This window comes from Sander lucioperca, chromosome 8 (genome assembly GCF_008315115.2).
Source record: "Sander lucioperca isolate FBNREF2018 chromosome 8, SLUC_FBN_1.2, whole genome shotgun sequence".
Taxonomy (NCBI): domain Eukaryota; kingdom Metazoa; phylum Chordata; class Actinopteri; order Perciformes; family Percidae; genus Sander; species Sander lucioperca.
Genome location: NC_050180.1, coordinates 4,572,865 through 4,595,485, shown reverse-complemented (window position 1 = coordinate 4,595,485; position 22,621 = coordinate 4,572,865). Strand labels below are relative to the sequence as shown.

Genomic DNA, 22,621 nt, shown 5'->3' with positions numbered 1-22,621 from the left:
TAGATAGATAGGCACCACCCTGGAACTTCAGGGGCCAATAACCGAACTGTGAAATAGTCTCATTAGGTGGTAGCCTATTCCTTTAAAATACAGATCTTAACTTGGTTAACTATCTGGTATTCTTTAAAGGCACAAAAGGAAGGGTGAATCCAAGCAACGACCTGTTTAACCATCCATCCATCCATCCATCTTCGTCCACTTATCCGGTATCGGATGGCGGGGGTAGCAGCTCCAGCAGGGGACCCCAAACTTCCCTTTCCCGAGCCACATTAACCAGCTCCGACTGGGGGATCCCGAGGCGTTCCCAGGCCAGGTTGGAGATATAATCCCTCCACCTAGTCCTGGGTCTTCCCTAAGGCCTCCTCCCAGCTGGACGTGCCTGGAACACCTCCCTAGGGAGGCGCCCAGGGTGCATCCTTACCAGATGCCCAAACCACCTCAACTGGCTCCTTTCGACGCGAAGGAGCAGTAGCTCTACTCCGAGCTCCTCACGGATGACTGTGCTTCTCACCCTATCTCTAAGGGAGACGCCAGCCACCTTCCTGAGGAAACCCATTTCGGCCGCTTGTACCCTGGATCTTGTTCTTTCGGTCATGATCCAGCCTTCATGACCATAGGTGAGGGTAGGAACGAAAACTGACCAGTAGATTGAGAGCTTTGCCTTCTGGCTCAGCTCTCTTTTCATCACAACGGTGCGATAAATTGAATGTAATACCGCACCCGCTGCGCCGATTCTCCGACCAATCTCCCGCTCCATTGTCCCCTCACTCACGAACAAGACCCCAAGGTACTTGAACTCCTTCACTTGGGGTAAGGACTCATTCCCTACCTGGAGAAGGCACTCCATCGGTTTCCTGCTGAGAACCATGGCCTCAGATTTAGAGGTGCTGATCCTCATCCCAGCCGCTTCACACTCGGTTGCGAACCGATCCAGTGAGTGCTGAAGGTCACAGGCCGATGATGCCATCAGGACCACATAATCTGCAAAAAGCAGCGATGAGATCCCCAGCCCACTAAACTGCAACCCCTCCCCACCCCGACTACGCCTCGATATCCTGTCCATAAATACTACAAACAGGATTGGTGACAAAGCGCAGCCCTGGCGGAGGCCAACCCTCACATGAAACGAGTCCGACTTACTGCCGAGAACCCGGACACAGCTCTTGCTTTGGTCATACAGAGATTGGATGGCCCTGAGAAGGGACCCCCTCACCCCATACTCCCGCAGCACCTTCCACAGTATCTCCCGGGGGACCCGGTCATATGCCTTCTCCAGATCCACAAAGCACATGTAGACCGGTTGGGCATACTCCCAGGCTCCCTCCAGGATCCTTGTGAGAGTGAAGATCTGATCCGTTGTTCCACGACCAGGACGGAATCCGCATTGTTCCTCTTCAACCTGAGGTTCGACTATCGGCCGAACAGTCCTTTCCAGCACCTTGGAGTAGACTTTACCGGGGAGCCTGAGAAGTGTGATAGCCCTGTAATTGGCACACACCCTCTGGTCCCCCTTTTTGAACAGGGAAACCACCACCCCAGTCTGCCACTCCTTAGGCACCGTCCCAGACTTCCACGCAATGTTGAAGAGGCATGTCAACCAAGACAACCCCTCCACACCCAGAGCTTTAAGCATTTCTGGACGGATCTCATCAATCCCTGGGGCTTTGCCACTGTGGAGTTGTTTAACTACCTCAGCGACTTCCACCAGGGAAATTGACGACAATCCTCCATCATCCTCCAGCTCTTCCTCAACCATAGAGGGCATATTAGCTGGATTTAGGAGTTCCTCAAAGTGCTCCTTCCACCGCCCTATTACCTCCTCAGTTGAGGTCAACAGCGTCCCATCCTTACTGTACACAGCTTGGATGGTTCCCCGCTTCCCCCTCCTGAGGTGGCGAATGGTTTTCCAGAAGCACCTTGGTGCCAACCGAAAGTCCTTCTCCATGTCTTCTTCAAACTTTTCCCACACCCGCTGCTTTGCCTCTTTCACGGCAGAGGCTGCAGCCCTTCGGGCCCTTCGGTACCTTGCAACTGCCTCCGGAGTCCTCTGGGATAACATATCCCGGAAGGACTCCTTCAGTCGGACGGCTTCCCTGACCACCGGTGTCCACCACAGCGTTCGAGGGTTACCGCCCCTTGAGGCACCTAAGACCCTAAGACCACAGCTCCCCGCCGCAGCTTCAGCAATGGAAACTTTGAACATTGTCTACTCAGGTTCAATGCCCCCAGCCTCCACAGGGATGCACGAAAAGTTCCGCCGGAGGTGTGAGTTGAAAGTCTGTCGGACAGGGGCCTCTTCCAGACGTTCCCAATTTACCCGGACTACCCGTTTGGGCTTACCAGGTCTGTCCAGAGTCTTCCCCCACCCCCTGACCCAACTCACCACCAGATGGTGATCAGTTGACAGCGCCGCCCCTCTCTTCACCCGAGTGTCCAAAACATACGGCCTCAGATCAGATGAAACGATTATAAAATCGATCATTGATCTTTGGCCTAGGGTGCTCTGGTACCAAGTACACTTATGAGCATCCCTATGTTCGAACATGGTGTTTGTTATAGACAATCCATGACTAGCACAGAAGTCCAACAACAAACAACCACTCTGGTTTAGATCAGGGAGGCCGTTCCTCCCAATCACGCCTCTCGATGTATCACCATCATTGCCCACGTGCACGTTGAAGTCCCCCAGCAGAACTATGGAGTCCCCTTACTGGAGCCCCATACAGGACTCCATTCAAGGTCTCCAAGAAGGCCAAATACTCCGAAATCAACTCTAAATCAAATGGTATCTGTACATCTTTGCTAAGCGCAAACTAGCACATAAAGGGAGGGTTATGCCTCTTTTTCAAATCATTTTGGAGGGTCATAGAAAAATTATTACTGGCGAGGGTAGGGTCAAGTCTTTTTAGCTTAAAGGTCCCAAAACTCCCCCGGTGGCCCCTTAAATAAATAACGAACAGTCCCTAAGGGCATAAGGTTGGTCATTGTTTCCTCTAATGTTGTTTGTATTTTGAGTCACTTTATGATATACTGTTTAAGAGTTTTACGGACTTGGAGATGAGTATGTGCAAGTAAAGCTAGCATGTTAACATATTAGCCTGCAGTTAATATTACCAGGCTAATGAGCCTGTTTACATGAAAGGGTTTAACTTCAGAGATAGAAATGCAATTACTACAGTATATTGGATGTGACAGAAGGTTCAAAGGAGAATCATTTTATATTTAATTGAATATTTCATTATAATTAAGGTAGATTTCTGAAAATCAAGTGAATAAAAACAAGAAGTAACACTCAATTTAAGCACTCAAAGGGACCTTTACAATAATGTATGTGTAAACGGGGTATATTTAAAGTAAAATTATTTAGTTTTCTTTGTTTTCTCAGCTCTTACAGGGGTTAGAGGCAGTGTGTTCAAGGCATGTTTGAAACTGCAAAGGAAAAAGGAAGTCTTTGTGAACCATTAGTTAAAGAGAGCCAGACCATCTTTCAGCCAGCGAGGCTACACTATGATAATGATTATTTATGGTCCATAGTACACTGTGATCTATATAAACAAAGATTTGAATGCTATGATTGCTGGCTGTCAGATGCATCAATGCATTAATAGTCTGGACACAATCTGAGTCTTCAGTGGAAAGAGAGAAGTCAAACTCAGAATCAAATGAAAACCTTGTTTACATTTTGAATATGTGTGCATAACAGAAGGTTGTCATGAAGATTTGATTTCACATTGGCAATGTTTCACTAATGTTTAAAAGCTGCGTTTAAGTCAAAGAGTATTAATAAACTATGAATCATTGTTTAGTAATGCTTATTCAGCACTCTTATGCATTTATCAAGTGTTAATTAAGGTGTATATGTTTTCAACTTTACAATAAGGCTCACAAAGAGCATTAATAACTGTTTAGTTATGGTTTAGTAATGCTTATTCAAGATTATACATTTATCAAGTGTTAGTTAAGGTGCATATGTTCTCAACTTTACAATAAGGCTATCAAAGAGCATTTATAACTGTTTAGTTATGGTTTAGTAATGCTTATTCAGTATTATTAGACATTAATCAAATGTTAGTTAAGGTACATATGTTTTCAACTTTACAATAAGGCTATCAAAGGGCATTAATAACTGTTAAATTATGGTTTATTAATGCTTATTCAGTATTGTTATACATAAATTAAGTGTTAGTTAAAGGGATACGTCACTGATTAGCATTAAGCTTTGTATCAGTAGAAACCCAGTAATATTTTCGAATGACTGTGGTTCCCTCCCTCATGTCCCCCTGAGACAAGAGATCTCTGTATTGTGGGTCTGGAAAAAATCTTCCGATGACGGAAAACAACGATTTTTGCGTCATCAGAGGCATTTTTGCCCAGAGTCTGTGGACTACAGCCAGCTAGTTCCACGTTTTCAACCCGCCCATAGTAGGGGCATACTCTTTAACAGAAAGGTCGACTTCCTTAGAAATCCTTTTTTTTTTTTTTTTAGAAATCCACTTAGAATAATAATCTGAGCCTGTCAGTGGGAAAACGAGCACTTTTATGAACGTAAATACAAGCTGGACAATTGTCCTATTAACTTACATTGTAGCTTGTTTCACCATTTCAAACTGCAGAGATCTCGTTTAATACTGGACCAATGTCAAAGGAAAATACTTCCTCAATAGTTTTAATTGTATCCGATACTCAATGAGCTGTTGCAGAAACAAGCCCAGCGTGAAGCAATAAAGCAAAAGCTGTCAGATGAATGTAGTGCAGTAAACATTACAACATTTCCCTCTGAGGTGTAGTGGAGTACAAGTATGAAGTAGCAGCAGGGGCAATTCTAGGATCAGAACTTTAGGGTGGCTCAGCCCCTAATGAGAATGTGACATGGGTATAGTGCATGCAAAAGTGTGAATCTGCAGCATGAAATTACCAACTTCTTCACAATCTCCTGCTCTCCCTCTGACAGATAGAGACTCAGCCAAAGGCCTGAGTCTGGCACAACCTCCTCAACCAGAATCTAAGCTTTCCAGTGATATTAGCGGCAGTTGCTGTGACAAATGGTTTGTGAGAAAATTAACATTGAACTTACATGAAATGTTATCATATTTGCATTATGCATACATCTCTGCACACCCATTACTCTCTGTGAAATATCTCACAAACTCTTCACTCAACACAGGCATCGGTACAACAAGTGGTTCCCGGGTAATCCGGTTTTGAAATTGCAACAACATTTCTACATGGTCTCCAACTTTGGGCCAAAATTATAATGTATTCTCATGTAAACTATTTATGTCAGCACAGATATTTTTGTAAATTGCTTAGTCAGTGTATCCCACCATAATGGTTATTATATTGCCAGATTCCAGACAATCCCACTTACTTATATATATCCCACTTACAAATATGAATATATATTTCTACTGGTATGCTTCCTAGTGACATTAATGCAGAAATATTAAGAAAAAACTATTCCACCTGTGTGTGCATGGTTAAAATTCTGAAGTGCAAAATAGTTCAGGCTACAGCACAAGTATTTCCATCCATAGATAAGAATAATCAAGTCTAACCTCTGAATTTCTTTTCAAAGTGCACCAGATTGATGCATTTAAACAGTAAAATAGACAACATTTTCTTACAGGGGAGCATGCCCATGGACCCCTCTAGGGGGGCCCTGGGGCAGTGTCCCCGTTTTAAGTTTTATAAAGATAAAAACATGACCTTTTTTGGAGTATTTATGCTTCTGAGCTGAAAATGTCCCCGGATTTTGTCTCAGAAATCTGGTCACCATAGCCCATAGGGGGTTGGACTGTCTTTACACGAAGCTTGCCGAAGTAAGCCGAGTGTCAGCCATCCTGAAGCTTCGCTAAACAGTGTTTTCAGCAGCAAACTTTTACAACAATTATGTGCATTTTAACTACCACACATGTGTACCACCGGGAAACATTGGTACAGATCGGAGAATATGCAGGAAACTTTATTACAGACGGAATACTCAACACACTACCCAAGCTTCGCCTGCTACGGAGACCAGCACCTCAGCCTGCAGTGTCGTCCGATGCCGCTAGCCGGGGAAAGGGACCTCAACAGCGGTGTGCAGGAGTTAGAGCTAGGAGGAAAGCTAACGCTAGCCAGCCACCTGTCCTAGAAATGCCCCTGAACAACAGTGTACCGGACTATCCAGCTACCAGGCCTGCTGCTCTGTCGCCGGGTAAGACTAGTGAAGGTGGGCTGTGTTAACACGGACTGGTGCAGAAATGTATCCAACTAAGTGCTAACTGCTGGTGGAGTTTGTGACTGTTGAATGCCGACCATTCTACATTCCACGCAAATTTACGGCTGTGTTTACACTTGGTGTTTATAGCCCACCAAGCGCTAATGCTAGTATGCGTTAGCTGAACTTTACTGAGCCTATAATGTGTGTGCACTAACACAGCCTGTTTCGTGTGTCGTTTTTATATATTTTAAATGTGTAACACCACTTGAGCCACGGTGAAACGTTGTTTTTCGTGTATATGGTTGAAATGACAATAAAACACACTTGAGTTGAGTTGAATGCCTCACTGTCTGTCTGTAAACGGTAGGCGTGGCTTGGGAGCCTAATGCCGCGTTCTATTTACCTCGCAACTCAGTTTTTACAAGGTCAAAGTCGTAAACACGCCCCCTGACCTCGTATTTACGAGTTCAGAACTCGTACAACCTCGCAGTAGCGCAAGTTCAAAATCCAACATGGCTGCCCCCTGTATCAACAGTTGAAAGCTGCAGTAACATAAAGTTATAAGCACTTCTGTCTTTTTTTTGTGATCAAATGTTTTTTATTTTTATATTATTAAAGGAAATAAACAACTACAAACTACAAACAATACACCGAGACAGAGAACGTGTCCCAGGGCCAGAAAGAGAAAAAATAAATAAATAAAAAAAGGGGGGTAAACGAAGAGGAAAGACGGGAGGAAGGGAGACAAAAACAACAAGCAGAAACAGACACACACAAACACATACACAAACAGACACAAACACAGACAGACACAAGATAAGGAATCAAAACATTGACAGAAACAGGCACAGTAACATTAAACAAGGCAGATATTTTGGATGCAATGCTGTTCCAGAACCGACTGACGGGAGAACACTCCCAGATAATGTGAAAATATGTGCCTTGTGCTTTTATTGGGCAGAGGGTGCATAACGGGCTGTTAATTATATTCATGTGGTGCATTTTCACAGGGGTGAGATATGTCCTATGAATAATAAGCACTTCTGTCTTATTTGTGTCTCACTAAATCAGTCGTTCACACAAGCATGTCCAACTTCTATCTGTGGACATGTTATTACGCTGTTTGCATGCACAAAAAACGGCGTAATGCGTTGTTATCAACTGGTTGCTAACAATAGCTAACCGGGCTAGAGCTAATGAAAACAATGAAAATCCGACTTTTAAATAGAACGCATTCAACTCGGGTATGACGTCATTCCCAGTTGCGTCTTCCGAGTTCCGAGGTAACTAGAACGCGGCATAAAGCAGCGAAGCAAGTGCATTCTGGGATTTAGTGTCTATCATCCACATGAGCCAAAAACACATTTTCTGGCTTTTCTTGGCCTAGAAGGCACCAATTTCAATTTTTTTCACATTTTTACTATATAAGTGACCCAATTTAAAGATATATTCATCTTTCAAACGGTGAAATATCCCTTTAAGGTGCATATGTTCTCAACTTTAAAATAAGGCTATCAAAGAGCATTAATAACTGTTTAGTTATGGTTTAGTAATGCTTATTCAGTATTATTATACATTTATCAAGTGACCAGTTATGGTTAGGTAATGATTATATAGCATGCACAATAATTTATATAGGTTGGGCTTTAAGTTAATGTCTACATGAAGCCAAAGGAACAAGCAAACCTCTGCATGGAGACTATGGAGTCTTTTCACTGATCTCACCTTCTACCAAAAGTAAGTTATATGTTGGAGGATGGACAAATATAGTGGACAAAAGTATGTGGAAATAAACAAATAAACAATAAAAACAGTTTTCTCCTAATGAGATGGCTTGGCTGTGAACCTTAAGACATACATGCTATCAAACATCTTTATCAACCACCTAGTAATATTAGAAAATACCTTAATTAACATCAACTAAGGGTTTACTTGTTATCAAGAGACGTTTGTTAACATTTACCTAATGTTTAATATTGTATGATTAACTGTTAAGCGATGCTTATTACTGTAATAACTAATGTAAATATCATTTTACAAACCATTAAACAATGAATCAATCATACCTAAGTTAACATTAACAACATTTGTAAATGATAGTTAGACACTTTAGTTAGCTGTTATTTCCAGTTCAGGCTTTTTAGTACATTAACTAATGTTAAAATATACACCTTTGTTAACTGTTATTAACAGTTAGTCAAGGCTTGTTACTGCATTAACTAATTGTAAAATATACACATTATTTAACTGTTATTAACAGTTAGTCAAGGCATTAACAAATGATAAATAAGACGCCTTAGTTAACTGTTACTAACAGTTTGTCCGGGCTTTTTACTATATTAACTAATAGTAAAAGAGACACCTTAGTTAACTGTGATTAACAGTTAGTTAAGGCATTAACTAATGGTAAATAATGCATCAAATAATACCGTAGTTAACATTAACAAACATGAGCATTGTAAATAAATGTTTATTAGACACCTTATTTAACTGTAATTAATAGTTAATTAATGCTTATTAATGCATTAAGTAATGCTAATAGATGTACCCTTATTGTAAAGTGTTACCGCATTTTTATGTTACAGCAAGATATTTTAAATCTGACGGGATTCTTATTACTAGATACCAAATTATTCCACTTTCACAGGAAACTTGTAACAATAATGGAGCTTAAGTTTGCTTTATTTAATTATTTTAATGTATGCCCGATCAAATGTTATAACAAATTATTGCAAAAATGAAATAATTCGTGAAATGTAAAATGTCATTAAAATTGGGATTTTTTCATGTTATAACCAAAAGTAGTAAATATATTTCTGTCTTGGTGGCAGCAAAAATGCTAGTGTATTTATGCAAATACACAAGAAAAATATAAATCGCCCTAAATCCAAGGTATACAAAAGAACACAACATCAAAATCACCTTTTCAAAAAGTTTACAGAATACAATATTTTACATTGAAAAGAGAACTGTAATGTCTTTTATAATTGATGTATGTCTCTTGCAAAGTAACACAACTGATTGGCTAGAGAAAGTTGACATCACTTTCACATCACCCCGATGAAGGTAAAACAGACATTTGAGTCAAAAAAAGAGTTCTGCAACATGTCTAATTTGACTTGTATTGAAGCTCACCTTGGTCTGCACCATGCTGTGTGCATTTTCAAATTTAGAAACAACAGATGAGGAGTAATATCATAAAGAATACTTCAAGATAGATGTTTGAAGATAATGAAGTGCAGAAGCGTTAGAAGCCTGCTAGAAAAGGAACTCAGGAGAAGGAGTGCTGCTGGAACACTGGAGCTGCTCGTAAAGAAACAAGGACTGTCAAAATATATTTTTTAAGACCTCATGATTTTTGCTAACGCATCATGATATAGTGTTATTTTCAGCTTTATGCAATGCATCAGCCAAAATATTTAATACTTTGCAATAAGAAAAGTGCACCCCTGTTAATTTCTCAGAAGGAAACCTTACATATATTGGCCACTTTCTGAGACATGAAGGTTAATCCCTCTCTTGGAAATTATATTGAGTGTTTTGTTTTTGTAAATTCAAAATTCATCCAAACTTCCACATGCTCTTTTATAATCACATTCAACGTCCAAGCCGAAAGTCCAACAAAGCAAAGCAAAGCATACCATGAGTGCAACAGGATGTTTTATTAGTTTATTTATCAGGACACTCATCCAGGTTTGGTGAATTGACTGCTTGGTAGTCTATCGGCGACGTTCCACTTCCGGGGATGGCTCAGGTGCCGCCGCAAATTCCGGATGTCCCTCTTTTTAGGCCAATTGTCCCTCGCCTTCCTATTTCTTTGTGTTGGCGTTCTAACCTCCGGTGGATTTCTGCGGACTATGGTTAACTGCTCCTCAGATCTCTGCAGGGTAAATCCAGACAGCTAGCTAGACTATCTGTCCAATCTGAGTTTTCTGTCGCACGCCTTTGAACGTACACATGTTCCACCAAAACCAGTTCCTTCCCGAGACTATTTTGCAGCGTCACCGGGTCTCTACTCTGCGCTTACAGAGAATTTCTAATAAGGGGAGAACTTCCACTCTCTCGAACTGAACTGGTTGCAGTTCCACTCTGGTTCCATATGAGGGCGCTCGCGGGCGAGTGCAGAATGAATGGAGGTCTATGGAGCTATACCCCTCAAAATCCACTTTTCTCAGGATATAATTTTTTGTCTAGTAATTTGAATGTTGCATTCGAAAGGGGAAGCTAAGAAAATACACACTGCTGGGTGTTAGATTTTTTTAAAGTGGCTTTTTTGTTCTAAAAAGCCTTTTAAAATGTCATTTACGTCATACACGTATACGGCCAGAGATTCTGCTTTATGGCAAGCTCTGAGTCGCTTCCTTTGTTCTCTCGAGGCATCGACAACACAGCTGACAGGTTAGACTCTCCCTGTCAATACACTAGAAAGAGGTTTGCTAATGTTTTAAAGACCACGCCGAAATATTCACTCTGACATTCTGGTTCCGCTTCGGATGCCGTCAAGCGGGATCTCCGCTAATCCGGTAATCAGTCCTTCACTGACCAATCAGCATTCATTAGCAGAATGCTAGCGTGTTATGGGCAACAACGACTCAACCTGTAAGAAATCAAAAGGACATAAGTACTCGTTCATTCAACTTTCAACCTACAATCCATGTTGAACTTGCAAAAACTACAATCAATCTAAGATTTCTCAACGACAATCAGGCGAAAGATAGATAGACTCCAATTAATTTTGCACTCGCCCGTGATCACCCCCAGTGGAACTCTGGTGGAACTGCAACCAAATTCAGTACAATGGGGCTTAATAGGGAGTGAACAGGCTCTCCGTAGACGGGCTCTGGCGCTTAGCACCAGCCAAGAGGATTGTGATTGGTTTAAAGAAATGCCAATAAACCAGAGCACGTGTTTCTCCCATCCAGGAACGTTGTGTGGACTAGCCAGACCCTCCTCTGCAGCGCCACGGCGGAAAGTCTGGCAATGCGAGACTAACTGCTGGGTAATGTGGCGTCCTGTGTAGATGTGCTCGACACAATGTCACAATACGTCCGCTTTTGAATGCGCTGTATCATTCGGCGCCCATAAAAGTCCCGGTAATCTGCCGGGAGCTCATCCAGAGTGTGCAGTGCTCTCTCCAGGGCCTGCAGGGCTCGAGTGGCAGCCACAGGGTCTTTATTACCGTACGGGTCCTTCCTATCGTAGCTGGCAGCCGGCAGATGGCGCCAGAACACATTTACACCCACACCAAACTGCAGTGCCAGGGTGTTATGGAACCACAGGGCTGAGGAAAACAGGGACACTTGATTATGTCAAATCCTTAATATATATGAAACTGTTCCTAAAATTCATTGTAATCGGTAATATGTATTTATAGCAGGTAACTGCTTGATGTGTTTCTAATATTAAAGGAGAATTCCGGTCGATTTCAACACGTAACTCTGTTGTTTGTTGTCACGTAGTGCTGTAGTACAACTAGCAGGAGACAAGTTATAATTGAGGTAAGTTTGGAGACACTACCTTATTTAATCATTAAATTAATAGATATTTTTGTTGTATCTCTTTTCAGTGTTGTAGTTTGTAGACGGTCCCTAAGCACTCGTCTTGCCGTCTCAACACCGGAATTAAACAGAGCTGAATTAGCAGAACTTTCATGCATTTCTTTCACATCTACTGCAGTCAGATTCACTGTGTTCACTCGGAAGGAATCACTTCACATGGGTAGGCACTTTTAATGACTTTTCAAACATGTTAAGAGGCTAAAAACAAGTTTAAAACCAGCTCAGTTTCACCCGCCTTGGTGTGAAAGCTAGCAGTAGCATAACATGGTGTAGGCAACACCGATTATTTTCATTTTTCTCGCTACTGACAGCACTACGAGACAACACACAACAGAGCTACGTGTTGAAATCGACCGGAATTCTCCTTTAAGCTTCCACTGGTGTTTGTAAGCTAGAATTTCTACTGAGTTTGGTTACGAGATAGAGACTTTATTGTCATTGTAAAAAAAAAAAATACAATGAAATTAAGGTGCACTCAAGTACTGGACTCAAATAAATAAATAAGGTTCCTATTCATCATCCATCCATGCTCACTATTAGAGTGAGAGTTACATACAGAAGAACTAGCATGACCTTATGATGGAAGATTTGCTAATTGTGGACAGTTTGCATTACCGGGGATAAAAAGTAGATCTCCAGGCTCCAGCACACACTCGTATCTCTTTGCCTTCACAAACTCAGGAAACCGATTCAGGTCTGGGGAGTCGATGTCCAGGACCTCTGATTTATCACCTGATAGGTTGAATTCAAATAAAATAATAGAGGCATTATAATATTATACCAAGCTATTAAAAGAACGCTTGCAAAAAAACAGCACATTCAATCAATCAATCAACATCGATAACAAAGTTTAACATGAAAGTGGACGAGGCTGATACAGTAGCTATATTTTGAGCATTCAAAACAAACATCTGGCATCTTTCTATAACCACTTGCCTGACAGGTAGAGGTGCAATGCATCCTGGGGACTGTAGAGAGCCACTCTCTTCATCCCGGTCACCTGAGCCAGCAGGTTATCCATCACCTGAAGGAATGAACCCCCCCCAAAGAACAGAAGAGGGAGAGCTTACTGAGGCTACATCTTAGAAATTCAACTGTATTTCCTGTGAGAGGTAAATGAAAGCATTTAATAGGAATGCACCGATCCGACTTTTTCAGTCCTGATACCGATACCGATGCCAGGGCTTTGTGTATCTGTCGATACCCGATACCGATCTGATACCATTGTTGAATTAATAATACACTGTATACCTTCCACCTTATACCTTCCTTCCACCATGTGGAAGAGACTAAAGGCACCAGACTTTCCTAGCTAAACATTACTTTCCTAACTAAGACAAAATAACATAGATGGAATGTACTGAATTCTTATTTATTTGTACACTCAACTCTTTCAGCATGCGTCAGACATGCGACAGAGGGGAATAAACTAAAAAAACTGGATCGGCCTGTGGATCTGTTAATTTTTCTGATCCCCGATCCAGCTATTTTGTCAATATCGGGACCGATATCCGATCTTAAAGTGCCCATATTATGAAAAAATCACTTTTTCTGGGATTTGGGGTGTTCTGTTGTGTCTCTGGTGCTTCCACACACATACAAACTTTGAAAAAAATCCACCCATGCTGTTTAGAGTGAGATACGGTTTCTGAATGTGTCCTGCCTTCAGTCTCTGGGTGAGCTGTTCAAAATTGGTACGGCTTGTGACGTCACAAGCCGAAATGAGGGGGCTAACCACAACCATTAGCTCGTAGTGTTAGCATGCTAACGCTAATGCTAACGCTAGCATGCTAACGCTAGCATGCTAACGCTAGCATGCTAACGCTAGCATGCTACCTCGTTCTCAATAGCAAAGCACTGCTACAACACACACAAGTTCACCATAATCTACAAAAGAACTACTTACATGTGCGCCCTCATTTAGAAGTCTCCCAGCTAATCCTGCCTTGTAACTGACCGAAGTTGTAGAAACAGCCTTTCTTTTACTGTCTATGGAGCTAGCTAGCTGACATGATCTACATCTGAGCTACTGGGCATGTGCAGTGCAATCAAAGATAGTACAGAAGAAGAAGAAGAAAAGAGGTCTCACTCTGTAGCTAAAACAGAGACCAGCTGAAAAGAGGATCTGCAGCAGTGAGAGAGAGCGGTGCAGTACAACAAAAATATGGTGTTTTTTGAAAATTAAACCATGTAAACCTATTCTGGTACAACCTTAAAATACAATTATGAACCTGAAAATGAGCATAATATGGGTGCTTTAATAGTGGATCGGTGCACCCCTAGCATTTGATTGTCAGTTCTAAAATACATACTTGTACACCACCTACGCCTGTGCTAAATACAGCACCTATGAGGTCAGCGTCCCACCAGTGTGGCGGCAGATAAAAAAGAGAACTTGAAATAATAAGTTGATAAACTAAATGCAGAAGGCTCACGTCGTAGTGTGTCCACAGCTGCAGACCACAGGAGCTGATGCGGAAGACGCTGGAGAAAAACTGATTGGGTTCAAAGAACTGTGGGATGTGAAAATCCTCTGCCAAGTCTGGGAACTGTTTGCTCAGATCAGCAGGTTCCTGTGAGAGAGACATTTATGTACAAGAGCTTCCACACTCAAAGTCAGATTGAAAACATGTTTTCTGTATAAATACAAATAAATCTCTAAACTTTGGCAGCAGAATCAGTAAGGTACAAAACCTAATGTTCTGTCTTCACAGATTTCATAACATTGAGTCTGCTTAATACCTTTCGTACGTCCTCTCCCAGTGATCGAAGGTAATAGCTCTCATCCTAAAATAAGACCAAGGAATGTGTGTCATTAAGAGCTATAACAAGTGTATTACATGTAGGGCTGCACAATATATGTTTTTTTTATCGTTATCGCAATATCAACTGGCGCAGTATACACTTTAGCTGCGACACGTCATGAAAGACACACACAGAGATTTTTTTGTGTTAGTTGAAAGAAAATATCAGTCGAAAATTACAGTTTAAAAAGAAACTGTCATTCTTTTTTAGTGGTGCATTTTATATTCAATTCAATGTGAAATTTGATCAATGAAATACTGTTGGAAATGATTTCCTTTCGTTTGTTTTAAATTCAACAAGCAATTTGTTGTATTCTAGCAGAATACTGAAAGCAGTAGAAATGCAGAACTGAGTACACTTTAATGTCTGTTTATTTTTCGCAAGAAATATCGTTATCGTGATATTCAACAACCTTACGCATATCGCATATTTTGCTCATATCGTGCAGCCCTAATTACAAGTGTATACCACATCCTTATTTAATTTTTTTACCCTTACCTCACACAGGAAGAAGTCAGTGTGTTTTTTTTCAGATGCTCTTTTCACAAATTCCTTGAATGGCAGAGTCCTGTGAATAGAGAGGTGTAGCTGAGAAGTGTGTGTGTGTGTGTGTGTGTGTGTGTGTGTCTGTGTGTGTGTGTGTGTGTGTGAGAGCTCACTTGTAAACAAAGTTTTTGTGAAGGAAGTCCATCCGTGGCACAGTGGATACGTGAATCGTCACTTCCCTGTCTCCCCCTTTCTGTCCAAGGTACTCGACGGTCCACTTCTCCAGGCATGCTCCGAGACACACGCCTCTCAGCACGGCTGGCCTGCGCTGCAAAACCCCATCAGTATCATTTAGCTTTAGATGCACCTCTGCACACCCTGTCTGATGGCAAATAAATGGACCCAGGATCCAATACCATACATAATTATTATACTGTACATTATGCATCATTTAAAGGGCCACCAATTATACACGTGCAGATCATGCTACTGGTCATGGGGAGTAGGGGTGCGTGATATATCAACTGGATATCGTTATCGCAATATCACATTGCGTCCCATATTATATCGAAAGTGTCGCGATAAGTATGCAATATTTTTTTATATTTACTTTTATTGTGTCTAATATGTCCTGTTCTGTAGACATGGTCGTAATTTATATATTTGATACTGTCCAACCAGTAGAACATGTCCTGTTCTCTTTATTTATATATTTTATACTGTCCAACCAGTAGAACATGTCCTGTTCTCTTTATTTATATATTTTATACTGTCCAACCAGTAGAACATGTCCTGTTCTCTTTATTTATATATTTTATACTGTCCAACCAGTAAAACATGTCCTGTTCTCTTTATTTATATATTTTATACTGTCCAACCAGTAAAACATGTCCTGTTCTGTAGACATGGTCCTTATTTATTTATTCAGGTTGGACCAGTCCAATATGACAGTCAGTTGATATAATCCTTGTGTTGTAAGAAGACTTGTTTAATCTGTTATAAATCTATTTTGATGCGTTTTTTTCCCATAACTTTTGTAATTTTACATATGTTTAAGAAATATTGAAATGAATATCGATATCGCAATATTCATAATGATTATATCGCATTATCACATTTTTTCAATATCGTGCAACCCCTGGGGAGTAGTACTCAGGTTGTTATGACAGTGGTATAATGTCTTCTGTGGCTCTGGAGGAGCTTGAAGTCTGACAAAAAAAAATAACCCTGATGTCGTCATCAGACATTGTGGTCATGTAGATAGAAATATGTTCCGTTTAAAGGTTATCTAAAACAGAAATATGCAGTGGTTTTGCTTATGGCTGTTGATTGGAGGTGACTGGTGTCTGTCATCAACTAATCTGTCATTAACTAATCACCAGTAGACCTAACCTGAGACCGAGACATTGCCTTTGTATGTATTACCAGGATAAGCAGTACAGCAATTGTGCAGTTTGTCGTGCAACATTGAAAATGCCATCTGCTAAAAGAGTCACCACAGCAGCAGCAGCCTGTTAACGTTACCCTTGGACACTGTAACGTTAGTCACATTTAACTGCAGCCATGAAGACTAACTAAAGTCAGTTACCTCTGGATAAATCTCTCGCAGAAACACGTCCTTATCTACTTCTGTAAATATCGGCACGGGTACTTTTTCCTGGAGCTCCATTTCACATGATTTTGGTTTAGAAAGTAAACAGCTCTTAAACAACAGGAGTCACATTGTTAGTATTCCCCATAGAAACGAAAAATAAATAAGTGAAAGTCGACTGTATAAAAAAAAACAAAAAAAAAAACATTATGGCATATTAATTACAAAACTGTGTGCCTGTTTGAAGACAAAAAAATGCATGATTTTTTTCAATATTTTGTTGCATTACTGTCTGTATTTTTAATATTGACTCTTTTTTTTAGACGGTGTTTCTCACCGGAAGATAGAAATACACGGACAAGAAGTCGTCAGTCCGAGGGGGGAGAAAAAAAAAATATGGCGCTGCCCATGTTAAGAGGTTGCCACAGGTTTCCATCAACATTTAGCTGTATTCGTTTATTTTTAAATGAAAGTATCATCCTGAACCGGTCGGGGAAAACGCGGCTACCTTCCCCACCCCCTGCCGCTCTGACAGCAGCGGTCCGCCCTTACAGCTCCGAGCGCGACGGACAGAACCGGAACCAGAACCGGAAGGTGGTGGTTGTCGGCATCCCGAACCCTTTTATCTGGCTTCGCACCCGAATATACTACTTTCTGATCCGGGCTTACTTTGACAAAGAGTTCAACATTCAAGAGTTCACGGAGGGAGCGAAGCAGGTCTGTAGGAACCTGAAAACAGTGGGATAAGGTGTTTAAGAACGTTATTTATTCGCGTATTACGACCTAACCCCCCCCCCCCCCCCCTCAATGAACTGAGTTGTGTTGTTGCAGGCCTTCTCCCATGTCTCCAGACTGTTGTCACAGTGTCAGTTTGACGCTTTGGAAGGGCTCGTGGCTAAAGACGTGAGTATGGGAACCCAGCAAGTCCAAACTTAGCTGCTAACGTTATCCATACGGTCCCTAACGTTATCTATTCTGTCCCTAACGTTATCTATTCTGTCCCTAACGTTATCTATTCTGTCCCTAACCTTATCTATTCTGTCCCTAACGTTATCCATACTGTCCCTAACCTTTTCTATTCTGTCCCTAACGTTATCTATTCTGTCCCTAACCTTATCTATTCTGTCCCTAACGTTATCTATTCTGTCCCTAACCTTATCTATTCTGTCCCTAACGTTATCCATTCTTCCCTAACCTTATCCATACTGTCCCTAACCTTATCTATTCTGTCCCTAACATTATCCATTCTGTCCCTAACGTTATCCATTCTGTCCCTATAGTAGGGGAACGTTCTCTAAAGGTTACAACGGTAGGCAAACATTCTGGGAACGGTCAATGTAACCAAAAACTAACGTTCCCTAAACGCCAGGAAAACTTTCCATGGGAACCAAAAACTAACCTTCAGGGAACATTCCCGCAACCAAAAACGAACGTTCTGGGAACCAAAAATTGTTACCTGGGTAATGTTATCCATTCTGTCCCTATCGTTATCCATTCTATCCATTCTGTCCCTATCGTTATCCATTCTATCCCTAACGTTATCCATTCTGTCCCTATCGTTATCCATTCTGTCCCTATCGTTATCCATTCTATCCATTCTGTCCCTATCGTTATCCATTCTATCCCTAACGTTATCCATTCTGTCCCTAACGTTATCCATTCGGGGTCAGTCCTATGTTCCCACATTTCTAACGTTTTTCTTGAAATTAGGCCCTATGTTAGGGTTAGGGTTACATACCATTATGTAGTCTATTGCTACTGGATAATAGGTTGGGTGTAATTGGCTACCAAATTGGGAGAAAGGGGGATACAATCTGATAGAAATTTATGGAAAAGGGCCTAATTTGGAGAAAAAAATCTTATAAATGTTGCTGATAGTCCTTACCTAGGTACGGTCAGGGCACACCCTCATACTCTGCTTCTGACTGGCTAGTAGTCCTTATCTAGGTACTGTCAGGACACGCCCTCATACTCTGCTTCTGACTGGCTAGTAATTCAATTCAATTTCAATTCAATTTTATTTATAGTATCAAATCATAACAAGAGTTATCTCGAGACACTTTACAGATAGAGTAGGTCTAGACCACACTCTGTAGTAGTCCTTACCTAGGTACTGTCAGGGCACGCCCTCATACTCTGCTTCTGACTGGCTAGTAGTCCTTACCTAGGTACTGTCAGGGCACGCCCTCATACTCTGCTTCTGACTGGCTAGTAGTCCTTACCTAGCTACTGCTCATGTGCGACTCCCAACAAAGATGGAACAGAAGTGAGATGTCTCACTCTGTAGCTAAAACAGAGAGCTCAACAACAAATATGGTGTTTTTTGAAAATTAAACCATGTAAACCTATTCTGATATAACCTCTAAATACAATTATGAACCTGAAAATGAGCATAATGTGAGCACTTTAAGGCTTCTAAAAAACTATTCTAAAGAAACCGCTCATAAACGGATGCAATTTGTTATGAGTGGTCGTAGGTAGGAATAACTAAAAAAAGAGTAATTGATCATACAAACCTGAATTGAATAGTGTGTAGATTAATTAAGTCATCAATCGTATTACCACCAATCAGTATAATCAAGACATGTTTTCTTGGATCAAAGGATAGACTCGCGGCATTTTAAAATCCTTGTATATGACCGGTGTATTCTCTCTGCTCAAGTTAAGCTTTATCTCATCTTTGATGTCTTTGCAGTTGATTGGAAAGCTTGAGGAGAAGTGCAACCTGCTGCCATCGAGCCACAAGAAAGCTCTCTCTGCAGACCCTGATGAGATCATGTACACCACACCTGGAGACGTAGGGATCTTCTATGATGATAACGGTCAGCATGAAGTGTCAAACAGTATTTCCCGTTCCTTTTTATTGTCAACAAATCCCATGAAAAGACAAAAACCAACAATGAACAGATCCTTGTAAAAGCCTGATATATCTTCTTCCTCTGTGCCATACACCTCCACCAAAAACTATTAAAAAAACACATCAACAAGCCACACTGTCGTACCAGGTGACATGTTCCTTCAATACCATACACACGCTGTAGTTTATTCAGACTCAATCTCCCACACACCGCCCTCACTAGAGCACCCTGTGGATTCATTCACAGCTGAAAAAAGTCCCAGACAAATCCACAATGTACTCCTGTCTAATTAACCTTTGTTAAGAATGACAGTGCCCAGCTGTTTCAGTTCTGTTCCAATGGACCTGCAGAGTGCCATAGACAGTGGAGGGAAGTTGAGAGGAATTAAAGGTGCTCTAGGCGATGTTGGGCGATGTCACTTACTTGTTGACGTTCGAAGTATTGTCAAACAAAAACGGAGGCTAGCTCGCCCCTCCCTCCTCCTCATCCCGTCCCCTCCCCCTCCCCATCCCTTCCGCGCACTAACCCCCCAACCCCCACCCCCAAATCCTTCTTGTCAGTTATTGGCTGGAACACTGCTTATGTTTGGTGGTGCAGGTTGGCACAGTTTTTTTTGTTGCCGTTTGTGGAGCCTGGGCTGTCTACAGAGACTGTTTTTTTTTTTTTGAGCTGTTACACACCAACCAGATGGGCCGACCGTCGGCAGAAAAGCCAGTCGGACTGATCAGTCAGGTCCCCGAGGTCCAAAAGAAATGCCTCAGAACACACTGAGGCGACGCCGACTTGAGTGTAAGTCGGCGTCAAATGTAATACCTCTCCATAGCAGCAGGCGGCGCTGCTCTGTATTGTTTCCCAGAAAATGAAAACCGGCAGCTGATTGGACAAGCGCGTCACGTGGGTCTTTTTTCTCCGGAAATTCACAGCCAGACTGTCATGGCGGCTTGTTCAGAATACGATCTCATATTGTACTAAAATAGTTCACCGAAACGTGTTTCTGAAAACATTTTAAGAGAGAAATAGGCCATGCAGTTGCTGAATCTGTCTTCATTTCAGATCGACAAAGGTCAGTTTAAAAGATTTTGAGAGGCTCATCCGCTCGCCATTTCCGGGCGAGTCCCGACTGCCCTGTCTCCGACTGAACATGTCGGGTCGGCCCAAAATGAAGGCCGACGGCTCCTCGGACGGACGACAGCACGGGACACACCGAACAGACTCGAGTCACGGACCTCGCCAGACTGTCCAACGGCCGATTATCGGGTTGGTGTGTCAGGGGACGGGCAGCAAGCAGATAGTGAGGAGATGTTTGCTGTATGTGAAAAAAAATGTTGTAGCCTAAAAAACGTGTGACATCGCTTAGAGCACCTTTTAAGGAAGATTTCTTTTGGTCTTTTTTATGAAATTTGTTGACAACAAACATAGCATAATAAAGCCAGCCTTATACTTTTAGATGCAAACACAGTGTTTTGATGTCTATGCTGGTTTTGTATCCTTAATATTGGTATATTCATTGCATCATTGTGTTACTTGAGCACTTCATTTTCTTTAAGTCAAGTCAATTGTATTTATGTAGCCCAAAATAAAAAATGTTCTCAAGGCGCTTTACATTCTGTGCACCCTCTATCCTTAGACCCTTTATTGGGATAACAAAAAACGTCCCCAAAAATCGGGGGAAATGGAAGACACCTCAGGAGGAGCAACGGAGGAGGGATCTCTCTTCCAGGACGGACAGACATGCAGTCGATGTTATGTGGACAGAATAGACCGAAAATGTGATTTTATCTGTGCAGTGTAAAATCCTTGTCTACTATTGTGTGACAACGTATTAATGGTGCACTCCTTTTCCAGGGAGAAAATTTGTCAGTATTCTGATGCGTTTCTGGTATCTGACAAGTGCACGCCTTCCAAACGAAGCCATGGAGGGAACTCGTATCTTCCAGGTGGCCATTGGTGGAGAGGGCGACCCAGAAACTAAGAGACTCCTAACTGCAAACTATGAGTGGGTATATCTGTCTTCTCAGGAGTGTAATGACTCGTGCGTGTAAAATATGAATAATGATGTGGCTTGGCGTATTTTGTTCTGATCTCTCTCTTTTTTTGGCTTTCTGACAGATTCCAAAGGGAGTTCACTAAGGGAGTGCCTCCAGACTGGACCATTACGAGGATAGAGCACTCCAAGCTTCTGGATTAAGGTGGTTTTGATTTGAGGCAGTTGTGCCACTGGAAACTAATCAAAGACATGAAGTTCCCCCTCAGTATTTGCTTTCAAACATGACGCAGCTCCTCACTGGGGAAGTTGGAGGAAAACACCAGGACAGGCTTGGATTCAGCCACTATTCACTGTAGAGAAGCCACATGAGCCAACCCATCTATTGTCATAGATACGGCCCAGAACCGCTGCAGTATAGTGTATGTACAGTGTTTAGAACTTGACTACAGTAGGTTTGTGAACTCTTGTTTTTGGAAGGTTTGTACATTTAGGAATGTGGCCAGATGAATCGGATGTTATTTTCAATTGATTTTAATCATTATGTAACATCATGTGGATGGGGTCTGCTGCACATGGGTGTGCCTTGCGTCTGTTCTTGGCAACCTCTTGTTTTCTATTTTTGAAAATTCTGAACATTGTAATAAACGGTATTTCCAAGTAGAGAACTATGTTTCTCTATGGAGGAGTGTGGTATATAAATGTGTTACGATTCAATGTGCCAGATTTGTTTCCACACAAAAAGAAATAGTTGCAGTCCCCTGGCTCTCAAGTACATGATATATAAGCACTGTATGTGTGTACGTTTTTGCAATGAATAAGGCAGCTTGGTGTAGCTGCAGCAGACCTTTGATTGTTTTATTAAAAATTTGAAAAATGAAGAATGTGCCGTTCATTTCCTGTAGTATTTTCTACACTCAACATGTTTTGTGTTTAGTTTTCTTTTAGACACGATGATTGCAAAGACCCTTGGACTTGTCCGCACAATGATTTCAAAATTTGTTTGAATTATTCAAATTAAAATGTATTTGTAATAATTGGATAAAGGCAAAGGTGTACTAAAAACATAGAAACCCTAATGCAGATTACGTTAAAACCATTTAATAATACAATAGAATCCTAAAAAAAAAATAAAAA

General features: G+C 41.5%; 2 protein-coding genes across 3 annotated transcripts; one reads left to right on the top strand and one right to left on the bottom strand.

The window, feature by feature from the left end:
• Window positions 1-11,085: 11,085 nt before the first annotated feature.
• tyw5 (tRNA-yW synthesizing protein 5) lies at window positions 11,086-16,787 on the bottom strand. Of its 2 annotated transcripts, XM_031289792.2 has the most exons (8): window positions 16,640-16,787; window positions 15,225-15,379; window positions 15,064-15,133; window positions 14,503-14,547; window positions 14,196-14,333; window positions 12,697-12,784; window positions 12,376-12,492; window positions 11,086-11,483 (listed from the first exon to the last, which is right to left on the bottom strand). In XM_031289792.2, exons 1-8 carry the CDS (start codon window positions 16,718-16,720, stop codon window positions 11,191-11,193), a joined length of 987 nt encoding a protein of 328 aa, XP_031145652.1. In that variant the 5' UTR covers window positions 16,721-16,787; the 3' UTR covers window positions 11,086-11,190. The 2 variants fall into 2 exon arrangements, with proteins under 2 accessions (XP_031145652.1, XP_035859937.1); XM_036004044.1 differs by lacking the exon at window positions 15,064-15,133 and having other exon boundaries at window positions 16,640-16,784.
• A 199-nt stretch (window positions 16,788-16,986) lies between these two features.
• Window positions 16,987-22,365, top strand: maip1 (matrix AAA peptidase interacting protein 1). Its single transcript, XM_031289794.2, has 5 exons — window positions 16,987-17,359; window positions 17,474-17,545; window positions 19,338-19,464; window positions 21,346-21,496; window positions 21,610-22,365. The coding sequence occupies exons 1-5, from the start codon at window positions 17,039-17,041 to the stop codon at window positions 21,686-21,688; spliced, it is 750 nt and encodes a 249-aa protein (XP_031145654.1). The 5' UTR covers window positions 16,987-17,038; the 3' UTR covers window positions 21,689-22,365.
• The last annotated feature ends 256 nt before the right edge of the window (window positions 22,366-22,621 follow it).